The sequence below is a fragment of the Strigops habroptila genome, chromosome 1 (genome assembly GCF_004027225.2).
Source record: "Strigops habroptila isolate Jane chromosome 1, bStrHab1.2.pri, whole genome shotgun sequence".
In the NCBI taxonomy this organism is placed as follows: domain Eukaryota; kingdom Metazoa; phylum Chordata; class Aves; order Psittaciformes; family Psittacidae; genus Strigops; species Strigops habroptila.
Window position 1 is genome coordinate 27,372,081 of NC_044277.2, and position 16,611 is coordinate 27,388,691.

General features: G+C 39.3%; 1 protein-coding gene across 2 annotated transcripts; it reads right to left on the minus strand.

The window, feature by feature from the left end:
- Positions 1 to 2,110: 2,110 nt before the first annotated feature.
- LOC115617233 (carbonic anhydrase 3-like) lies at positions 2,111 to 16,288 on the minus strand. 2 transcript variants are annotated; one of them, XM_030507503.1, is made up of 7 exons: positions 16,240 to 16,288; positions 15,975 to 16,172; positions 12,867 to 12,985; positions 10,776 to 10,868; positions 8,941 to 9,006; positions 6,251 to 6,406; positions 2,111 to 5,047 (listed from the first exon to the last, which is right to left on the minus strand). In XM_030507503.1, exons 1-7 carry the CDS (start codon positions 16,274 to 16,276, stop codon positions 4,928 to 4,930), a joined length of 789 nt encoding a protein of 262 aa, XP_030363363.1. In that variant the 5' UTR covers positions 16,277 to 16,288; the 3' UTR covers positions 2,111 to 4,927. The 2 variants fall into 2 exon arrangements, with proteins under 2 accessions (XP_030363363.1, XP_030363373.1); XM_030507513.1 differs by lacking the exons at positions 12,867 to 12,985; positions 16,240 to 16,288.
- Between the last annotated feature and the right edge of the window lie 323 nt (positions 16,289 to 16,611).

The following is a 16,611-nucleotide window of genomic DNA, read 5'->3' on the forward strand; positions in this document are numbered from 1 at the left end:
GGAAGAATTAACAAGCTTAAGCTAGTAAAACTTTATTGTTGCTGCTGTACAGACGTGAGAGAACTGGCCCATGGTCTCACCAATCTAGCTCGGTGAGGAAGCTGGTTTAACTCTAGGAAGGCGTTTTGAGTTCTACAGCAGTTTTCTGACAGATCTTCTTCAAGATATTAGCAACAGTAGAAGTGTGACAGTGTGCAACTCAAATTCACCAAAGGCTTATTTTTTCCTAACACCTACTGCATGTTCTGCCTACTGATGGCATGACAGAACTGCAAAAGCATGAGTTAATGTAAACCTTGGGTTTGGGGAATTAGTAGCACAGTAGTGAGACTTTAGAATTCCCAGGTGTACAGATAACATTCTATATAAGTGCTCCTGCTTGTGCTAAGCCCAGGTACGGTTCAGTAGTGCAGCCACTTCTTCTGCATACCTGATGGCATCATCATTTCCATCCTGTTGGATTTTCCTAGAAAGGCAGGAGGCCATCTCCAGGGAGATCTTGTTAAACAGAGTTCTTAACAGAAGAGTTGCAATTTATTATGCCAATCTTTTTCTGAAGCAGAGACAACTCCTTTGACTTTTCAATTCATTTAATTTGCATTTACACAAATACTAAATACTTACATTTTTAAAATTAAAAGCTTTGGAGACGCAATTTTATCTGTTCCTCTTTTAATTTGAATGGAAGCAACTTGCAATAATCAATGCTAGATTCGTTTCAAGGACAAGAATGTTTCTTCATTGAAATCCAAACTACAGTTGTATCAGACATTATCTCTTCTTGGATTCATGATTAATTGGTAAGTAAATCTGGCATTTGTTACATACAGGATTAAGTGGGTTCTACACATTCTATCAAGTATTTTGCTGTCTAGTCCAAACATAGAAAGTTAAAATTTTTAGTCTGTTGGTGTTTATTTTCCTAGCAACATCACAGGGTCTCAATCTGTATTCAAATATGTTTGTGTTTTAAGTAACATGAAACTTTACAGGCTTTCTGTCTTTCCCTTACAAATAACCCTGAACTGGTCCATTTCAGTTTATTGCACATTTTTGCACGTCAACATGTACAGCAGCCCTAAATTGAAAAGAGGGCATTTTAAAAAGTATGTTAAAGGTGATTGTGATTTGATCTGTAATTCATCATTAGCTGTACTTTTTTTTTTTTTTTTTTGGAGGGGGGGAGAAATAAGTTCTATTAAATTGAGTTGGAAATAAAATAATTCCTCATACCTGCTTTGTGCTGCAATATTGGCAAAGATAAATGCCAAAAGTCATTGGGATGAAAGGCAGATAAATGAGCTGGAACACACGGTGTGTAGCTGCTTCCTTTGCTGAGGCATGGGACAAAATGCAGCAGGAAAAAATAGATATTGTTTTATTTTGATAAGTGCACTGACAATATGAACATTCTTTAACTCTGATTACTCAGTGGATGAACACCAGCAAACAGATCCAGGAGAGTCTTTCTTTGAGATACAGTAAAAATAATACATATTCTTTTCATTTTGTAGTAGAAATACATCACCATAGCTGGCTGTGTACCGAGGTTCATACCACGAATTCACAGTTCAGCTATGAATTTATACCCAGCTGAAAGATGGCCACAGCTGGTGGAAAACTTGTTTCAGTTAATAAAAAAACTTTGAAACTGTAAGGGTAAGCTTTTAATATTCTAGTAATGGCTCTTGTGAGGTGTGGGAAGGTTTCAGAGTCTATCAAAACCTAATAGGTGGCAATTCATTCAAATAATTTTCCTGCCTTGCTGAAATTAATATGTCCATTATATACATTAAAGTAGTTAAAAGATTTAGTGCATAACTCTGATTAGAGGAATTTTGACCTTTTTTTTTTAATGCATCAGTACCCAGATGCTTTTTTCTCTCTAAGATAAACAAGACAGCAGGATTAGAGTCCACATGACATATTCTTAGTTTGTTACTAAGGTAATCAATACTAAGCTACCCTAGTCATCAAAGCGAGAAAGGCAACGGAACAAAACTACATACGCTTTATTCTTCAAGTGAAAAAGTGTAAAGCATATTTGCAACGAGGTTGATGTTTTTGTGTGGTTATAGTTTGAAGACAGAATGGATCCAGAGCAAATGCATGAGGGAATAATACACATTTCAGACTGTGTTTTCTTTTGTGCCAACATACAAAGCATGTGTTTCCTGCTGGAACCAAAACCACTATGTCAGCAGTTGATAAACTTCTGCCTATTCTGCCTTTAAAAAGCAGCAGAGAAAACATGCAAATCAAGCAAAGTGCACTAAGTATCTGATTTTGTGGGCAAATAAGACATCATTTCACTTTAACAAGTTTATTTTGTGTGCTTAAAAAGTATATATTAATCAGAATGATGCAACACTTCAGCTAACTGATCCATGTGCTTCTTGCAGAAGACAGAAATTCATATACAAGGGAGTGATACTCATGATGAGACATGAATGTATGATTTGGGGAAGATGTAAGAGAATGTTTGTGTTCAGGCAAGAAATAAACACTTTTTTTGTACCTGAAAAGAGACAAAAAGTGATACTGTTTTGATGTCTCATATTTTTGAGGCTCTGTTAGATTGGATACACAGAAACCAGGATGTGATATTAAACTAAACTGCAACAGGTAAAAGGCGATTACTAGTGTGCCTGTCTACTCTTGTATTACAAGCATATGTATAAAAGAATTTTCTAGTAAGTTCTTGTTACTTTCAATCATCACTTGGCATTAGAAATAAACCCAAAAATAAATCTTTTATGTAAGTCAATTTATTGATTCTCTGAAGACACAGAAGCTGTTATTTCAAGTGCAGGCAACTTTAAATTGCCCCAATAACAAGAGATTAAAACATCACAGCCAATGGCTGTTGGGTAGGAAGACTCAAACTCTTGTCTCAGTTATCTGTGCTGAAATTTTCTTAATACCAAGATCAATTGCATATGGGTATAAGAAGAAATTTTACATGGAAGACATAGTACAGTAGAAAAACTGTTGCTTAAGAGCTTTCTGTAGAAATAGTCTTAGGTGTTGAGAACATGTACAGATTTGGATATTTAAAGAAGATCTAAGAGACTTTTAAAATCAATACTGTTGCAAGTGGTACACTTGTAATATCAAAAGCTGATCTTATGATAACATTAAGCCAATGCCAAAATATTTGTAGAAAAGATTCAATCAATACTTTAGTTTCTGATGACATGAACTTGGTTTTTAAAATGAAACTGCTTTATACTGAGTAAAATGCACTTCTAATGAACTGAAATATTTCTCAGTGGGAATTAAGCAATTCTTTGAACATGTCTACAAGAATACAAAGGGTCAAACTCTGCTCTCAGTTTCATTCCTGAATTCTCACTGAATTGTGCTGGCAATAACCACAAAATTTCTCCAATGTTACCCATTCATTACTTCCCTGTGGGAGCACCATTTTTCTAGTAAAGGTGCAAAGTGCAATATTGAAGGAGAACTAGAAAACGCCTACTTAGTCATTTGTAACCCTGCTTTTTTCAGACTTTGACATATCCCTTATAAATGTTGCTGTGAACATGTTTGTGGCAACATCTCCATTCCTTCTGCTACCTCCTGATGAGTTAGTTAGAGGAACACAGAGAATCCCAAAGCTTCATTTGCAGGAGGCTTTATGCACCAGCTTTGGCCACCCAATCCCCTGTATGTGTAATACCAAATACTCACCCTGATACAATGCAGCAGATCTTTACTCACATCGTCTGCACATGGGTTCAACCTATATGGTACTTGTGTTATGCTCTTAAGGAAGCATGCTGCAGTGATAGATTTCACATGATGAAGGACAGGGGAAGATGATTTAGAAGTTTCTGTCTGCCAGTGATTCCTTGTTCAGATCGTACATATGAGCTGATGTGTCTCCCCAGAAAGTAACAGAGCTAAACAGACTCCATTTATGAGTCTCTAACCACAGAGTCACAATGAACAAACACTGAGGTGAGTTAACCTGGACTTTTCAGTAGTGGGGAAGACAGATGAAACATGTGAGTCATCCACAAAAACCCTTTCCATACGCAACAAAATCCCTAATAGGTTAAATCATTAATATGCATCCCAAGATGTCAAAAATGAAAAAATAAACAGGTACAGCATCAAAACTAAAAATCCATCATCCTGGGAGGTAACATAGAGCAGCAGAAGAAAGCTACTTTCCCCTCAGCAATACTAAAGGTGCTATACAAGGCACTATGACACCAGCAGCACTCTACAGCTGGATGAGTGAAGTAACAGCAGCAGTGAAAGAAGAAACCAATGGGCAGCAGGAGGACATGGCAAAACCAGTAAATGCTGAAATGACAACAAGGTATCTTGTCTTCTTCACACACAGATACTGAATATGCCTGATTGTATCCTCAGAATACTAATGTAATCTCGGATAACAAACTACAAACAAAAGAGGGAAGGAAAAATCTGGTATGTTCAAGAGGAAATATCCTTTGGATGTTTGCACTAGAGGTGGGATATCTGAGGAAGATCGCTACTGCAGATGGTGTAGGAGCAAGCATTCCACCTCCTGTTCACCCACTGTTACTTCTGCTTTCCTGAACCACTGGTTCATTTTTCTGCCTTTACTACATTTCCTTTTAAATTAATTTTAAATATTGAATCTGAGCCCATTGTTCTTCCAAGACCACATGGCAGAGAAGTGACACTATCACAAATGCCTCAGCATTTATGGTCAAGAATCACGTATATCTTGCATTTCCTTATTAAGGTTAGTATTTGCATACAGTATTTTTTCTGCTTTCAAAATGAGATTCAGTTTTACCACTAAGAATTTCAAGCTGAGAAACACAGATCTGGATCCAGAGGAAAAGCAGTAGACAGCAAAAACTAACTACACTTTGGGATGAAGGGATTTTCTCACTCAGGTTGAGCAGAGTGAGCCTTGAGATTTCCTTCACTTGAATGAGGCTCTCACTATCCTGCCCTTCACAGGCTGGGGTGGGCGCCAGTTATCAACTAGTGGATTCACAGGTTCGTTCTCAGGATTCTTGGAAAGGCTACGGAGCTTTGCCATCTGCAAGGAAGAAAAAGTAAAGCATCTATGTGAATTCACCTGGAAATAGAGTTGATCTTGATGCTTAGAACAAACAGAAAAGGACAGAAAAAGAGTTTTCTTATATAATATGTCAAGCTTACTGGTAGATACTATTGGTAGAGATCCCTGCAGCCCACCAGCTAGCACTGTTCGTGTGGATCTTTACACTCTTCATCCACAGAACAGTGCATCATCTGACCCTTGTCTGGACCTCTTTTGGATTTGTGGACTGACACTCACAATGTGGAAGAAGAGTAAAGGCCTCTGATGGCCCTGCTGGAGCTGGACTGCAGTCAAACCACTTATGAAAATACAGCTATCCATGAAGGAGGATGCACATCTAAGTCTATGCAAGTAGATATGAAAAGCAGAAGTTCTTATTTTGTTCTGTAAGGCATAGAAACATACGCCAACTGGATTACTAAGTTCAATCATGAATTCAGCACTTAGCCATTGTTCTCCAAATTAATTTAAATTCAGTGTTACTTTGTTAATTGTTACTCTTTTATCAGAATGCAAAATAAATCTAATTGGTTCTAAAACCAGCCAAATTAGGAAAAAGGCTATACCCTGGCTCGTACTGTTAAAGCAGAAAATAGTATAAATAACCAAATGTTTTAATGCAAGAGCTAAAAGAAGGTCACCTTATCCAGACTGGCTCTCTATTATTTTTCCTGTGTAAATGCACATTTGAGCTATATGAATACAATTAGTCCATTAATTTGTAATAACATTCAGGTTTGCAGGTTCTAGCTAGTTTGATCCTTCTGATTGACAGGTTTTAGGAAGTCAAGATGTGGACCAGCAACTTCTTAAACTGGGAAACCAGCTAAATGTTAGTCTCACTTGCCACTTAGTGCTGAAACAGAGAATGAACTGAGGCTGCTGTGACGGCTGAATTTTGTGGCTCAGGGACACGTCTGCCTACACAAGTTTTCAGGATCCCAAGAACGCTGCTGCTGAAGCTATTCCAGGAGATGCCTAGGAAGGGACCCTGATTCTCAAGGTCAGTTTTACAGACCATTTCAGCACTCAATTCTGCAGTAAATTTCTCACAGTCCTCAACTAAAGCTTTCCTTATCAGAAAATGCAAGGTAACACAGCGCTTGCAAATCATCACTCTGAAATACTGAGACACTGATGAGAACTGGTAAAGGAGTAGCAGAACTAGCTGGAGTTTACCTGGTCTGCGCTGACTTCAATTGGCTCCCTCAAGAGAATCCAAGTGATACACTCCTCACAGGGCGGTGTGGTGAACGAACCATGGTATGTCCAGTAGTCCCGAGATTTGGGGAAAAGAATTGAGGGATCAAAGTGCTGAAAAGGAGCCTCTTTCCCCTTAGAGAAACAAAAAATAATTCTCTGTAGTAACTCTAGGGATGTGCTTCTTAAGACATCAGTATCTATGTTATTATAAAGGAAGTAATTAAATATCAAGATTCATGCAAGAGATCAATCTCCTTTTCTTCCTGTCAAGCATTTGCCCTCTAATTAATAATAGCTGACATTTCATTTCCATTAATAAATTAAAAGAAATTACAAACTGAATTGTGTGGGACCAAAGCAAATTCACTGTTACATTTTTTTATTCAAATTATCAATTTTTTGTTTTATTTTGGGTCACTTGTGATAAAAGTTCAAGGCTGTGGCTGCAGGTACTTGTACACTTTTTATCCAATAGAACAGTGGCCAGGCATTTAGCCTGTATTCATTACAGTCTTCTCTATGTGAAAGAATATAAATCTGCATTTCTCTCCTCCCAAAATTCTGCTCCAATTACAATGCCATGGTGACACTCTCAATCTTTTTGTTGGCACTATTACACTTAATGTGAAAAAATAAAATAGTTCCTGGAAGAGTGCTGGATCCTGAATGTCTTACAAATGTCTTACAACTAAAGGTGATTATCACCAGGCAAGGGAGAACAGCAGACACCAGACAACATGTCCTGAGAAACTTTTGTTTTCCACCAAATAGGATTATGTCCACAGGACTGTGATGAGACTTCCTGGTCCCCTCAGGGCAACAAGAGCTAAACAAGAAAGTTCACTTCTCTACGGGTATTTAGGGTGCAGTTCTGGAACGCAAAATCTATTATTCCAAATTCCTTCTCCTATCATGGAGAATCTTCTCTAGACGGAACGGAGTATTACTCTAGAAAGTGCAATGGGAGGCGCTGAAATCTTTCCCACACATCTTTGTACAAAACATGGGTAGAAAGAATAACATCAAGTCTCCAAAATTATCTTCCTGAAAAAATAATAGTGTAAGTTCAATGAATTTGCAAATAACTTCGCGAAATTGTGCTTTTTCAGTAAATAGTGTCCAAGAAACTCCTCTGCCTGTAATGCATGATAGCAATTGAAACTGCATGTGCAATAAATACACCAGTGATACCATCCATTAATCTTTCCTGAAAAATAGGTGATTTTGGTAAAATATATGTGATGACAGGAAAGAACATGCACATGCACTTATCTTTCTCTGCTTTTCTTTAACTGCTGCTTTTCTCAGAACCACTACAGAGGATATCTGTGTGTAGGAAATCAGACTTCTATTTTTCTGCTGTTAGAAATCATAAAGTCTGCAGGTAGGCAGCCTCAGATAGAATTAATGGAGGAAATATCACTGCCATCTTGTCATCATTGTATGACACAGTGTTTTATAGGGCGATTGATTAACTTCTTATTAACCGTGGCAAAGCTCATCTGCATGTAAATGACCAAAAAATGATACAGGGATTGCAAGAGAAAGCAGCATCTGTATCAAGACAGGTATCATTGACACAGCAGGAGAAGCAATGGGTAGAGCAAAAAAAATGACCTTCAGTTCCATCAGCAGAAAGACCTGAATTGTATCTGAAGACTAAGAAAAGGTTGAAAAATAAAGTGAGTATGACTGAGTGAGGGGAGAAGAGATTTCAGGCTCAGACCTGCATATCAATGGCAGTACATACATACATAAATTAAATGCAAGAAATTCTGCTAAATTTGGAAGAAAATGCTTACAAAATTTCTAAAATTCAGTTCTGGTGGTATGTTCAATGTCAAGTAAAAACCGAACTTTTAGCATCATTAGAATCATAAAGCTTATCGTGAAGTAGAATTGCTTAAGTATACCTAGAAGTTAGGTTTATGTTAAATAATAATCAGAATCACAGAATCATAGAATGGTTTGTGTTGGAAGGGACTTCTGAGATCACCTAGTTCCAACCCCCTGCCATGTTAAATAACAATAGATGCAGTATCACAATTCTCTGCAAAGAACTCCTTTCTGCAGTTGTGTCTATGTAATAGGTATGGACTGTGGTCTTAGATCATTAATTAAACTGGAAAACAGTTTAGAATAGGTTTGCAATACTGTTTGTGCTGATATCATAGGAAGAGAGAACCTAGGGCTGGTGAAGAAACTGTACTGTGTAATCCGTTTTATAACTGAATTCAGTTCCATGTTAAAACTAATAAAGTTTTTAATCTCCCTTATACTGACTGGGAGCTGGCTCCATCATTCCTACCAGTTTCTTCAGCCTAACTAAATTTCTGACACAATTATGCATTTGTTTTGGCTACTCATACTAAAAAAGCTTTTAATTTCTTCCTGATACTTGAACACTAGCATGTTTTTACAAAGCAGTATCAATAAGATTATCAATTGTGCATGCAAGGATTGATAGAAAATCCTCTACAATAAGAATACTTACAGAAGCGAGGAGTTACATGTTTACTAAAGTAAGTGTCCTGCTCCTCAGTCCAATATAACGCCTCTCGTGCTACTGTTAGGTATCAGAATGATGACAAAAAGTGAATCTGAATTTCTGATTTCTGCTTGTTCTGCTTTTCAACTACATTATATCACAAAAAATGTTTTGATACCTTGGTCTTAATGTTATCAATTTCTTCAAGAATTCTCTTCATCTCTGGTTTGGGAGTTTTTCCAACCTGTAATGCAAAGCACAAGTACTGTATTTTTTTCATCATGTTCCACAGTGTTTGAAAGAAATTCAGTACATCCCATCTGTCAGGTTACCAGCAGTACAGACTGACACAAAATTATGTGTGTTAAAAGCACATCCGGAATAGCAGACTCAAGTAACTGGCTTTGCAATTCAAGAATGTGTTGAAAGACTCTACAAGGCATCTCCCACAGTCTGGGGAACATACTGCGTGCTCAGACAGTATCATCTACATCCTCCAATGCCTAGCCCTTGGCTCCTGGTTTGAAAGCAACCCACAACCAGTGTGAGATATATCAGAACTCAGCAAAGTGTTGATAGTCTAAGGAGCTGGAGTTCTTGCAGACACTTCAAACACTGCAGCATATATGCAGTCACATCAGACTTCATGTAAGACATGATGAGATTCATATCATGACCTCCTCAAGCTGTGGGGTCACTTTATTGTTTGCATTCATGACATTCAGCACCTTCAAAAGCTTTGACACAGTTCTGCATCCCAGACGACTAGACAGTATGCAGAAGACATGCTGTTATTGCCATGTCTTGTTCCAAAATAGATTAAATTCAATTCTTCAGGAGATGGTTCAATCTCTGTTTTAGCAATATCCAAAAATGCAGTTGTAGAACACGACAAACCCAGAACAAAACAACAGCTCCTACACCAAAGAGCAAGAAGGCCAGACAAGATATAGTGATACTACGTACTTTTCTAGACCTTTTAGCTGACCTTAGCATGGTTAATAGGAAGATAATGTTATGCTTTCTAAGTTGTGTTTTACAAGATAATGTTTTAGCCTAAAATAGACCAGAAGAAATGACAACGGAAGAATAATTGAAGGACATAATCATAGGGAAAAATCTGGACCGGTGCTGACCTTCAGTTTAAACCAACCACAAGAAAAAAGGTCAAGCTTGCTCACAATGTAACAGAATTAAAATTAATTGGATCTAGCCTGTCCAGGGACGCTGTGGCAAAATTAATTACATCCAGTTGCTATTGCTTGTATAAATGCAGCTTACTAGTGATGAAACAATATAAGGAGAGCTATTCTTTGACACTGTGTTCAAGCTGAAATGCCCACCTGCATATAAAGTGACATAGCTGAAGTTTGCATAATTTATCACTATTAGGTTATCTGCCTGTTAGCGTTTCTCAGTGTCCTAGGCCACCTGCACATTGATACTAGGAAAAACAATTGGAAAATATTGGCACGTATTTTCCATTATTTTGTTATAAAGCTGTTGTATTTCAAGGTTAAAATCTTCAGTGAACTTTTATCACCAATTCTTTCTTTTTGGAGCAGGTTTGTTGAACTCCTTTTGATTCCCAGCTTATGTGGGGATCAGCAAGACACCAAGGAAGGGAATCAGTCAACATAACCTTGCTGACAGGCAGACATAATACCTGCTAGCAGACAAAGGGCAGGAGGAAACACTCTTCCTGTGCAGACTGTCCTCCTCAGTCTACACGCCACAACAAAGAGCTGGTCAGCTATCAGGGGCAAAGTTAGCAAGTGTCCCAGGCTTGAAGTTGTGTGACTTGTTCAATACCACCCACGATATGTGCCACTGGTGTCACGGATGGTGTCAGAAGTTGGCTCTGAATGAGTTAGAGCATATGTGATTTCAGTCTGTACATCACTTTGAATGTTTTCCTGTAGAATGATACAGTGCAGGGAAAAATGATAGGATCATTTTCCCTGGCACTAGAGAGAGATAAAAATACATAAAGACTAAATATTTGCGACTTACTTTCAGAAAAATGCCCACAACAGCCACACCATCAGGTTGTTTCAAAGCTCCAGCAAAATTACCATGTTTTGGATTCCAGTGCACCATATGTAACTAAAAATAAATGAAACCTCAGTTATTAATTCAAGAAATTGCCAACATCATAATCTTACAAGCTTTTAAATTAAACTAAGAAAAATTTCCAGTACACAGTAAGTAAAGGAATGGACATGAAAAAGAAAAATGTATGTATTTCCTACTGTTGTTCCCATGTTTCCATATGATTTCATTTCCCATAAAGCATCACTTTACATTTAATTGAAGCATAAAAGAAAGCAAATGGTGTTTTCCGCACAATACATTTAAAAATTAATCAGACAATGCAACTACAATGCAACTACAAACAATTTAACCCAAGCACATGGCATGCGCACATGCAGTGCATAAACCACCTCCTGACATGCACTTCACCTCAAGTAGATTTTTAGATCTTCAGGTTATGCAGATGTCAGCTCAAGGGTTTGCATACACTGGATTGTATGCAGTGCACTCATTATTGTTTTGTATCTCTTACTACTATAGGCACATTGTACTGGAAAGGAGTGGATATAGTAACCTGCCATTTTTTTCCCATTTCCTCTGTGAACAAAGCTGTATTTCAGGATACGTTTCAAGCTTTTACTTCTCCTTCTAGAAAAACCTTTGGCTCCTGCATATAGCTACAACTGCTGCAACCAGCAGTGTGGAATCTCAAAATAAGTGGCATCTGGAACATAGCACCATACAAAAAAAACCCAAACCAAACCAAAGCCAAATGGAGTTTGGTGCATATTTTGAATGCAAATTTTTAACCTTTTTTTTTTTTTAATGCACAGTAATGTTCATTTAAAATAACAACAAAGTCTTTTGCCCTGAATATAAATTAATGTATTGATTTCTGTTTCTTTTCTCTTGAGGATAAGGATATCATTGCTTAGGATAAAGGTGGAACAGCCGTATGTCTTTGGTTGCATGCTAGCAAAATTTCTTACATTCCAGGCTTTCTTCTCCTGCCAATACCTATCTGAGTACTGCAAGCAAAAGTAATCTAATAAGTCTTTGTTGAACTAGCAAAGAAATAATTTGAGGAAGCAGAATTTGTCTGTTTAGTTGGCCACAGAAAGTAGAATGCAAACACAGTTTGGCTGTGGCCAAAGAATGGGAGCCCCTTCCTGCCCAAACCATCACCCACAGTCATCTCTGCAATGTTTGTGCACACTGACCCTGCAAAATGCATGCACAAATTTTCTCCTGTGATAGGTGGGCAAAGCACCTGCTCTGCACCTTGAGGGTAGAGGTGGAAGGCAGGAAAACACTACTGCAGACTTCTTGTGGGAGTAAGCATATATGTTGAGCCTATTCTTAAATAAGATGGAGGAAGGGAGTAACATTTGCTAGTAATTCAGTAACATCAATAGTGAATTCACCTATATTTATTGCCCGAAGAAGTCTTCAGAGCCTAGAAAAACCACTACTTTTAGCAAATTTGGACTGCAAAAGTGCAGTAGCTTACATTAAAAAACAAACACTGTCCACAGTTCCTGAAAATAAACACAGAGATTTCAAAGCACAGATGTTCAGAAACTGGAAGATACTCTTTACCATTCTGAATCCATTTTAACGCGGATCTAATTTTGAATGTCAGTTTATCAAATGTGCTTTTAGTGAGTTTTTCTATTCATTAGTAATCCTTTCTGAAAATAACTTAGTCATTCAAGCTATACCAGAAACAGCCAAAAGCCAAAAAACGCCAGGAGAAAACAGATCTTCCTATTTGGAAATAACAGATCACTTTGCCTCAAATATTTTTAAAACATTCTAAAATGTTTTAAACCAGCAAAAACTCTTGCTTGAAGAAGCAAATTCCATGCTAGTATATACTTGCAAAGATACATTTGTTGGCAGATGCAACTTATCCCACTGCATGCTGATGAATATTCACAAGTTTCATAGATTTTTAGAGAAAAATTCATAGCTAAATACTCGCAAAAGGGAGAATGGTTAATCTGATCATATGTACAAACAGTCAGGCTCCAGTTAGTACTGAACACTACTATCAAATGGAAGTCCTACCTCTGCTGCATATTTCACCCCATCTATAACATGTTCAGAGCCATGGTCATCAGAGGAACCCCAGTGCAGGTGAAGCTGACGCAGCCTGTAGGCTCCCGTGAGCGGCCCGCCTCTCAGCACTGCGACAGATAATCCACATCAGCAGTAGCCTACAGAACGCTGGCATACACGTTCACTGTGCAGGGACCTGTACTTCAAAAGTGTGGAGCACCTCTTGGAAATGCAGCTGATTGCAGTGGGGGCCACAACACTCACCAGTTTACAAGATAGGGGCTGAATTCTGTTATCACTCAGGAGGAGTCCCGTGTGATGTGGAAACTGTGAAAGCTGCTGTGAGTCAAGCACAGGACCAAACTCCAGCTGTGCAACAAGCCCCTTTTATTGTAGCAAGTACTATAGTTCCTGATGTGGAGAGAGAAGGAAGGCATTCAAGCTGATTCTTGTCAAGAAATGGTCTGTTGTGAAATGGTTTGGAATAGGACTGTGAAATTAACCCAAAGGTGCTTTGAAGCATACCTCTAGTCCCTGACTGGCATACCTTTCACAGTTCAGACAACTAAACAAGAGTTGCAGCATAGTTTGCTGCTTCTAAAAGAAAAACAACAAAAAAAAAAAAAAAAACAAACAAACAAAAAAAAAAAACTATTTCTTAAAACTGAGGGAAGAGAAGAAAGTCTAGTTAGAAAAGTGTTCTTGACCAAGTAAAAGCTATAGTCCACATTTATGTTGCCACTAATGAAACAACTTAAGAAGCTAGTATGTCTGCTGTTCTTAGCCAAATAATGCTGACCATGCATCAGTCTGACACCAGACATTAACTCTGACTTTCAAAACCTCATACCTGCTCTTTTAGTTTGGGGATTCTTTAAAGCAGGGACTGCTTAGAGGATAAGCTGTCAAATATATTTTTCATTCCTTACCTAAGGCAGGAATGAGACATTTTCCTTACACAGAAAGCTGGTAATGCAATTCACAACTGCAGTGCCAGAAGACCTTGTTTAAATAGCACTCAAGTTTGAATGTCTACCAATAGCTTTGAAGTTCAAAGTTAAGAATGAAGTAATATTTAAATCCTCTTGCCCCCAGTGGTTTCAAATTAATTCTTGACACCATATGTTTGTCAAAGCCCAAATCCTCACAAGTATTTACTTGCCATTTCACACTGGAATCAATGGGGGGCAGGAACTTTCAGGAGCTGAATTTATGTGATCTAGTTACATTGAAAAGCTAAATCAGTATCAGAGTTGGAACCTCATTTAGCAGTTGTTTCTTAGAGGTGGGCCTTTCCAGAGCTCATATTGTGAAGGACTTGGAAACAGCATTTCATAACAGTATACAGATCCCTCTACCGTAAAAATAAATCTTAACATTCAAAATTTTCCATTTGATTAGATCAAAAAAGGGTATCTTCAAGCTAGATTTCTTTTTCCAATTAAAACCAGGTGTGTGGCTACCTAGCCTCAGCTGCTGCCACCACAAAAGGTAATAAAATGTTCATTAAATGGTTTCTCATGTGGTTTTTCAGAGCTGTCAAACACTGTATTTGATTCCAAGCAGACATATCTCTATGAAAGGCTTGATTCCTAAACTACTGTCCAGCAGGCTGCAGAAAGTTAGTAACAGCAGCAGGGAGTGATTGTGTACACTGAATGTCCAGAGGAATGACAAGATGTGATGGAGAGGAGAAAGGCAGGGAAGAAACGGAGTAAAGATGATTTAGAGGAGGGGCTGCACTCTGCTTGGCCAAATTATGGTCTTTCTCCAAAACAGTTTCCTAGGCAGACGTGTTCTTGAGCTGCCTCTGCCTAAACATCTCAGCCTTTAGGAAGCTGCAAAGAAGACAGAGCAGAACCACCATGTGAAAAGGTTCATCATCGATTTACCTCCCATGCTTTCAGCTATGGCACCGATTTTAAGCAGTGCTTGTGGAAGAGCATTCTGTGTTGTAACAAGAGTACAATTTATGATTTGTCTGAGGCCACAGTGCAGAAACTGCCGTAATAAATACTAAAGCACCTTACAAATACATAACAAAGAGATGGTCCATGTCCTACGTAGTCCATCTGCGAGACATGGAACAATATGAGGTAGCTGTAATGGTAGGAGTCCAAGGAAACAATGAGCTTATCAAGATAAGAGAGATGGAGATCTTTCAATGTACTGCATATATATTGAATTAATTATATAGCTTACTAGGAACAAAATCCCAATACAAATGCCATCAAAGCAGATGTAGGAAAACACAATGGAAAGTAACTCTGTTTCCCATTAATTAGATTTGTTTTCCTTCTTGATAAAGGACTGATCAATACTGCATGCACTTCAGAGGTCTTTGTATTATATCTTATTGTGAATTTATTATTAATTTTGACAGTTGTTGCCTGTCTGCATTCAGAGCTACACACTGATATAGCTCTGGAATCAGTTTTTGAACTATTTAAGTTAAAGATGTGAGGCTGCTGTCTCTCAATTACCTAACAAAGCCATTTCAAAGCTTTCCAGAACCTAGGAAATGCTATTTTCATAAATGTTATTTTCATAGCTTTTTCAGGTTGTGGAGTATCTGAAGAATTTCTGTACAAACAGAAAAAAATCAAAATCACAGTCACTGGAAATGTATATATGAGGTTTTTGTTTATGAAGTGCATCAGAGCACACACTGAACACCTCTAGGATTGTATACAGAACCTGCGATTGGGTTCTGTATATAATCATGACTATTAAAATACAAACTTTGGTGGAGAAACACTTTTATATGAAACCTTGGGCTACCTGAACCACAGCCTGAGGTATGTTCGTATGAGGGGGGCTCTCTCCCCTTACACAAAAGCTGAGGATGCGGTGTCCATGTTGAAGGAGGTGATCTGGGGAGAAGTCCACCTTCCAGCAGAATCCAAATCTCAGGAATGACCCTGCAGCTCCAGCCTCTGTGTCCCATCTACAGCGGACCTAAAAACGGCCGGATCCACCCGAATAAAGTACTTTAGGTTCGCAAATGACTCTTCTTTGCTAGCCTGCATAGACCAGGTACCACAGGATGCGTTTTGATTCCCAACGCTTTGCTCAGTTCCTAACAACAGTCCCCCAAAAGCCAAACAAAAAACCAACCTGATCGATCGAAAGTGTCATCAAAAACGACTCGGCAGGTGCGCCCGTTGTTCAGGATGGTTTTCGCTGCCCCGGGATCGTAACTGGCATGCCAAGAGGAGAGAGAACTGTCGTGCCTCACGTCTTTGCTGTTGATCTCAATGGGCGACTGCTTGTCTCCCTTGGCCAGGGGGTAGTTTTCATGCCAGCGCTCGGGTCCTGAGGAGGAAGGCAGGGAAATGTCTCCCGGCTCAGCCCCGGCACGGCGGCCCCGCGCCCCACTCACCGTTGTCGCTATCGTAGCCCCACACGACCTGGGCCATGGTGCCGCTGCCCTCGCCCCGTCCCTCACGCTCGGCAGCAGCCCCGGCAGCGCGGTGCTCTCCCCCCGCCCGCCCGCCTCGGGGGACTTTTTATAAGGAGCCGCGGCTCCGCGTCCTCCCCTGGGGGGTGGGCAGGGGGAGGGCGGCGGCGGGCGGCTGTGGGGCGGGCAGGGCTGGGGACGGGAAGGGACATTTCCTGCCCCCAGGACGAGGCAGAGGGATGCCCGAGGGGCTCAGCGGCCGCCTTCACCCCCCGCACAAAGGCACGCCCCGGCGGTGAGAAGGGTGCACTAGGAGCGAGAGGGCGGCGGATGGACGTGGAGCCTGGCTGCGGC

What these genes read in the sequence shown, in the direction of transcription:
- LOC115617233 (XM_030507503.1), bottom strand. Translation starts at nt 16,276, where the DNA reads ATGGCCCAGGTCGTGTGGGGCTACGATAGCGACAACG. An exon ending in TGACACTTTCGATCGATCAG is followed by an intron (nt 12,986 to 15,974) that starts GTTGGTTTTTTG and finishes TATCTGTCGCAG; the next exon opens with TGCTGAGAGGCGGGCCGCTC. An exon ending in TTGAAGTCAGCGCAGACCAG is followed by an intron (nt 5,048 to 6,250) that starts GTAAACTCCAGC and finishes TCTTCCTTGCAG; the next exon opens with ATGGCAAAGCTCCGTAGCCT.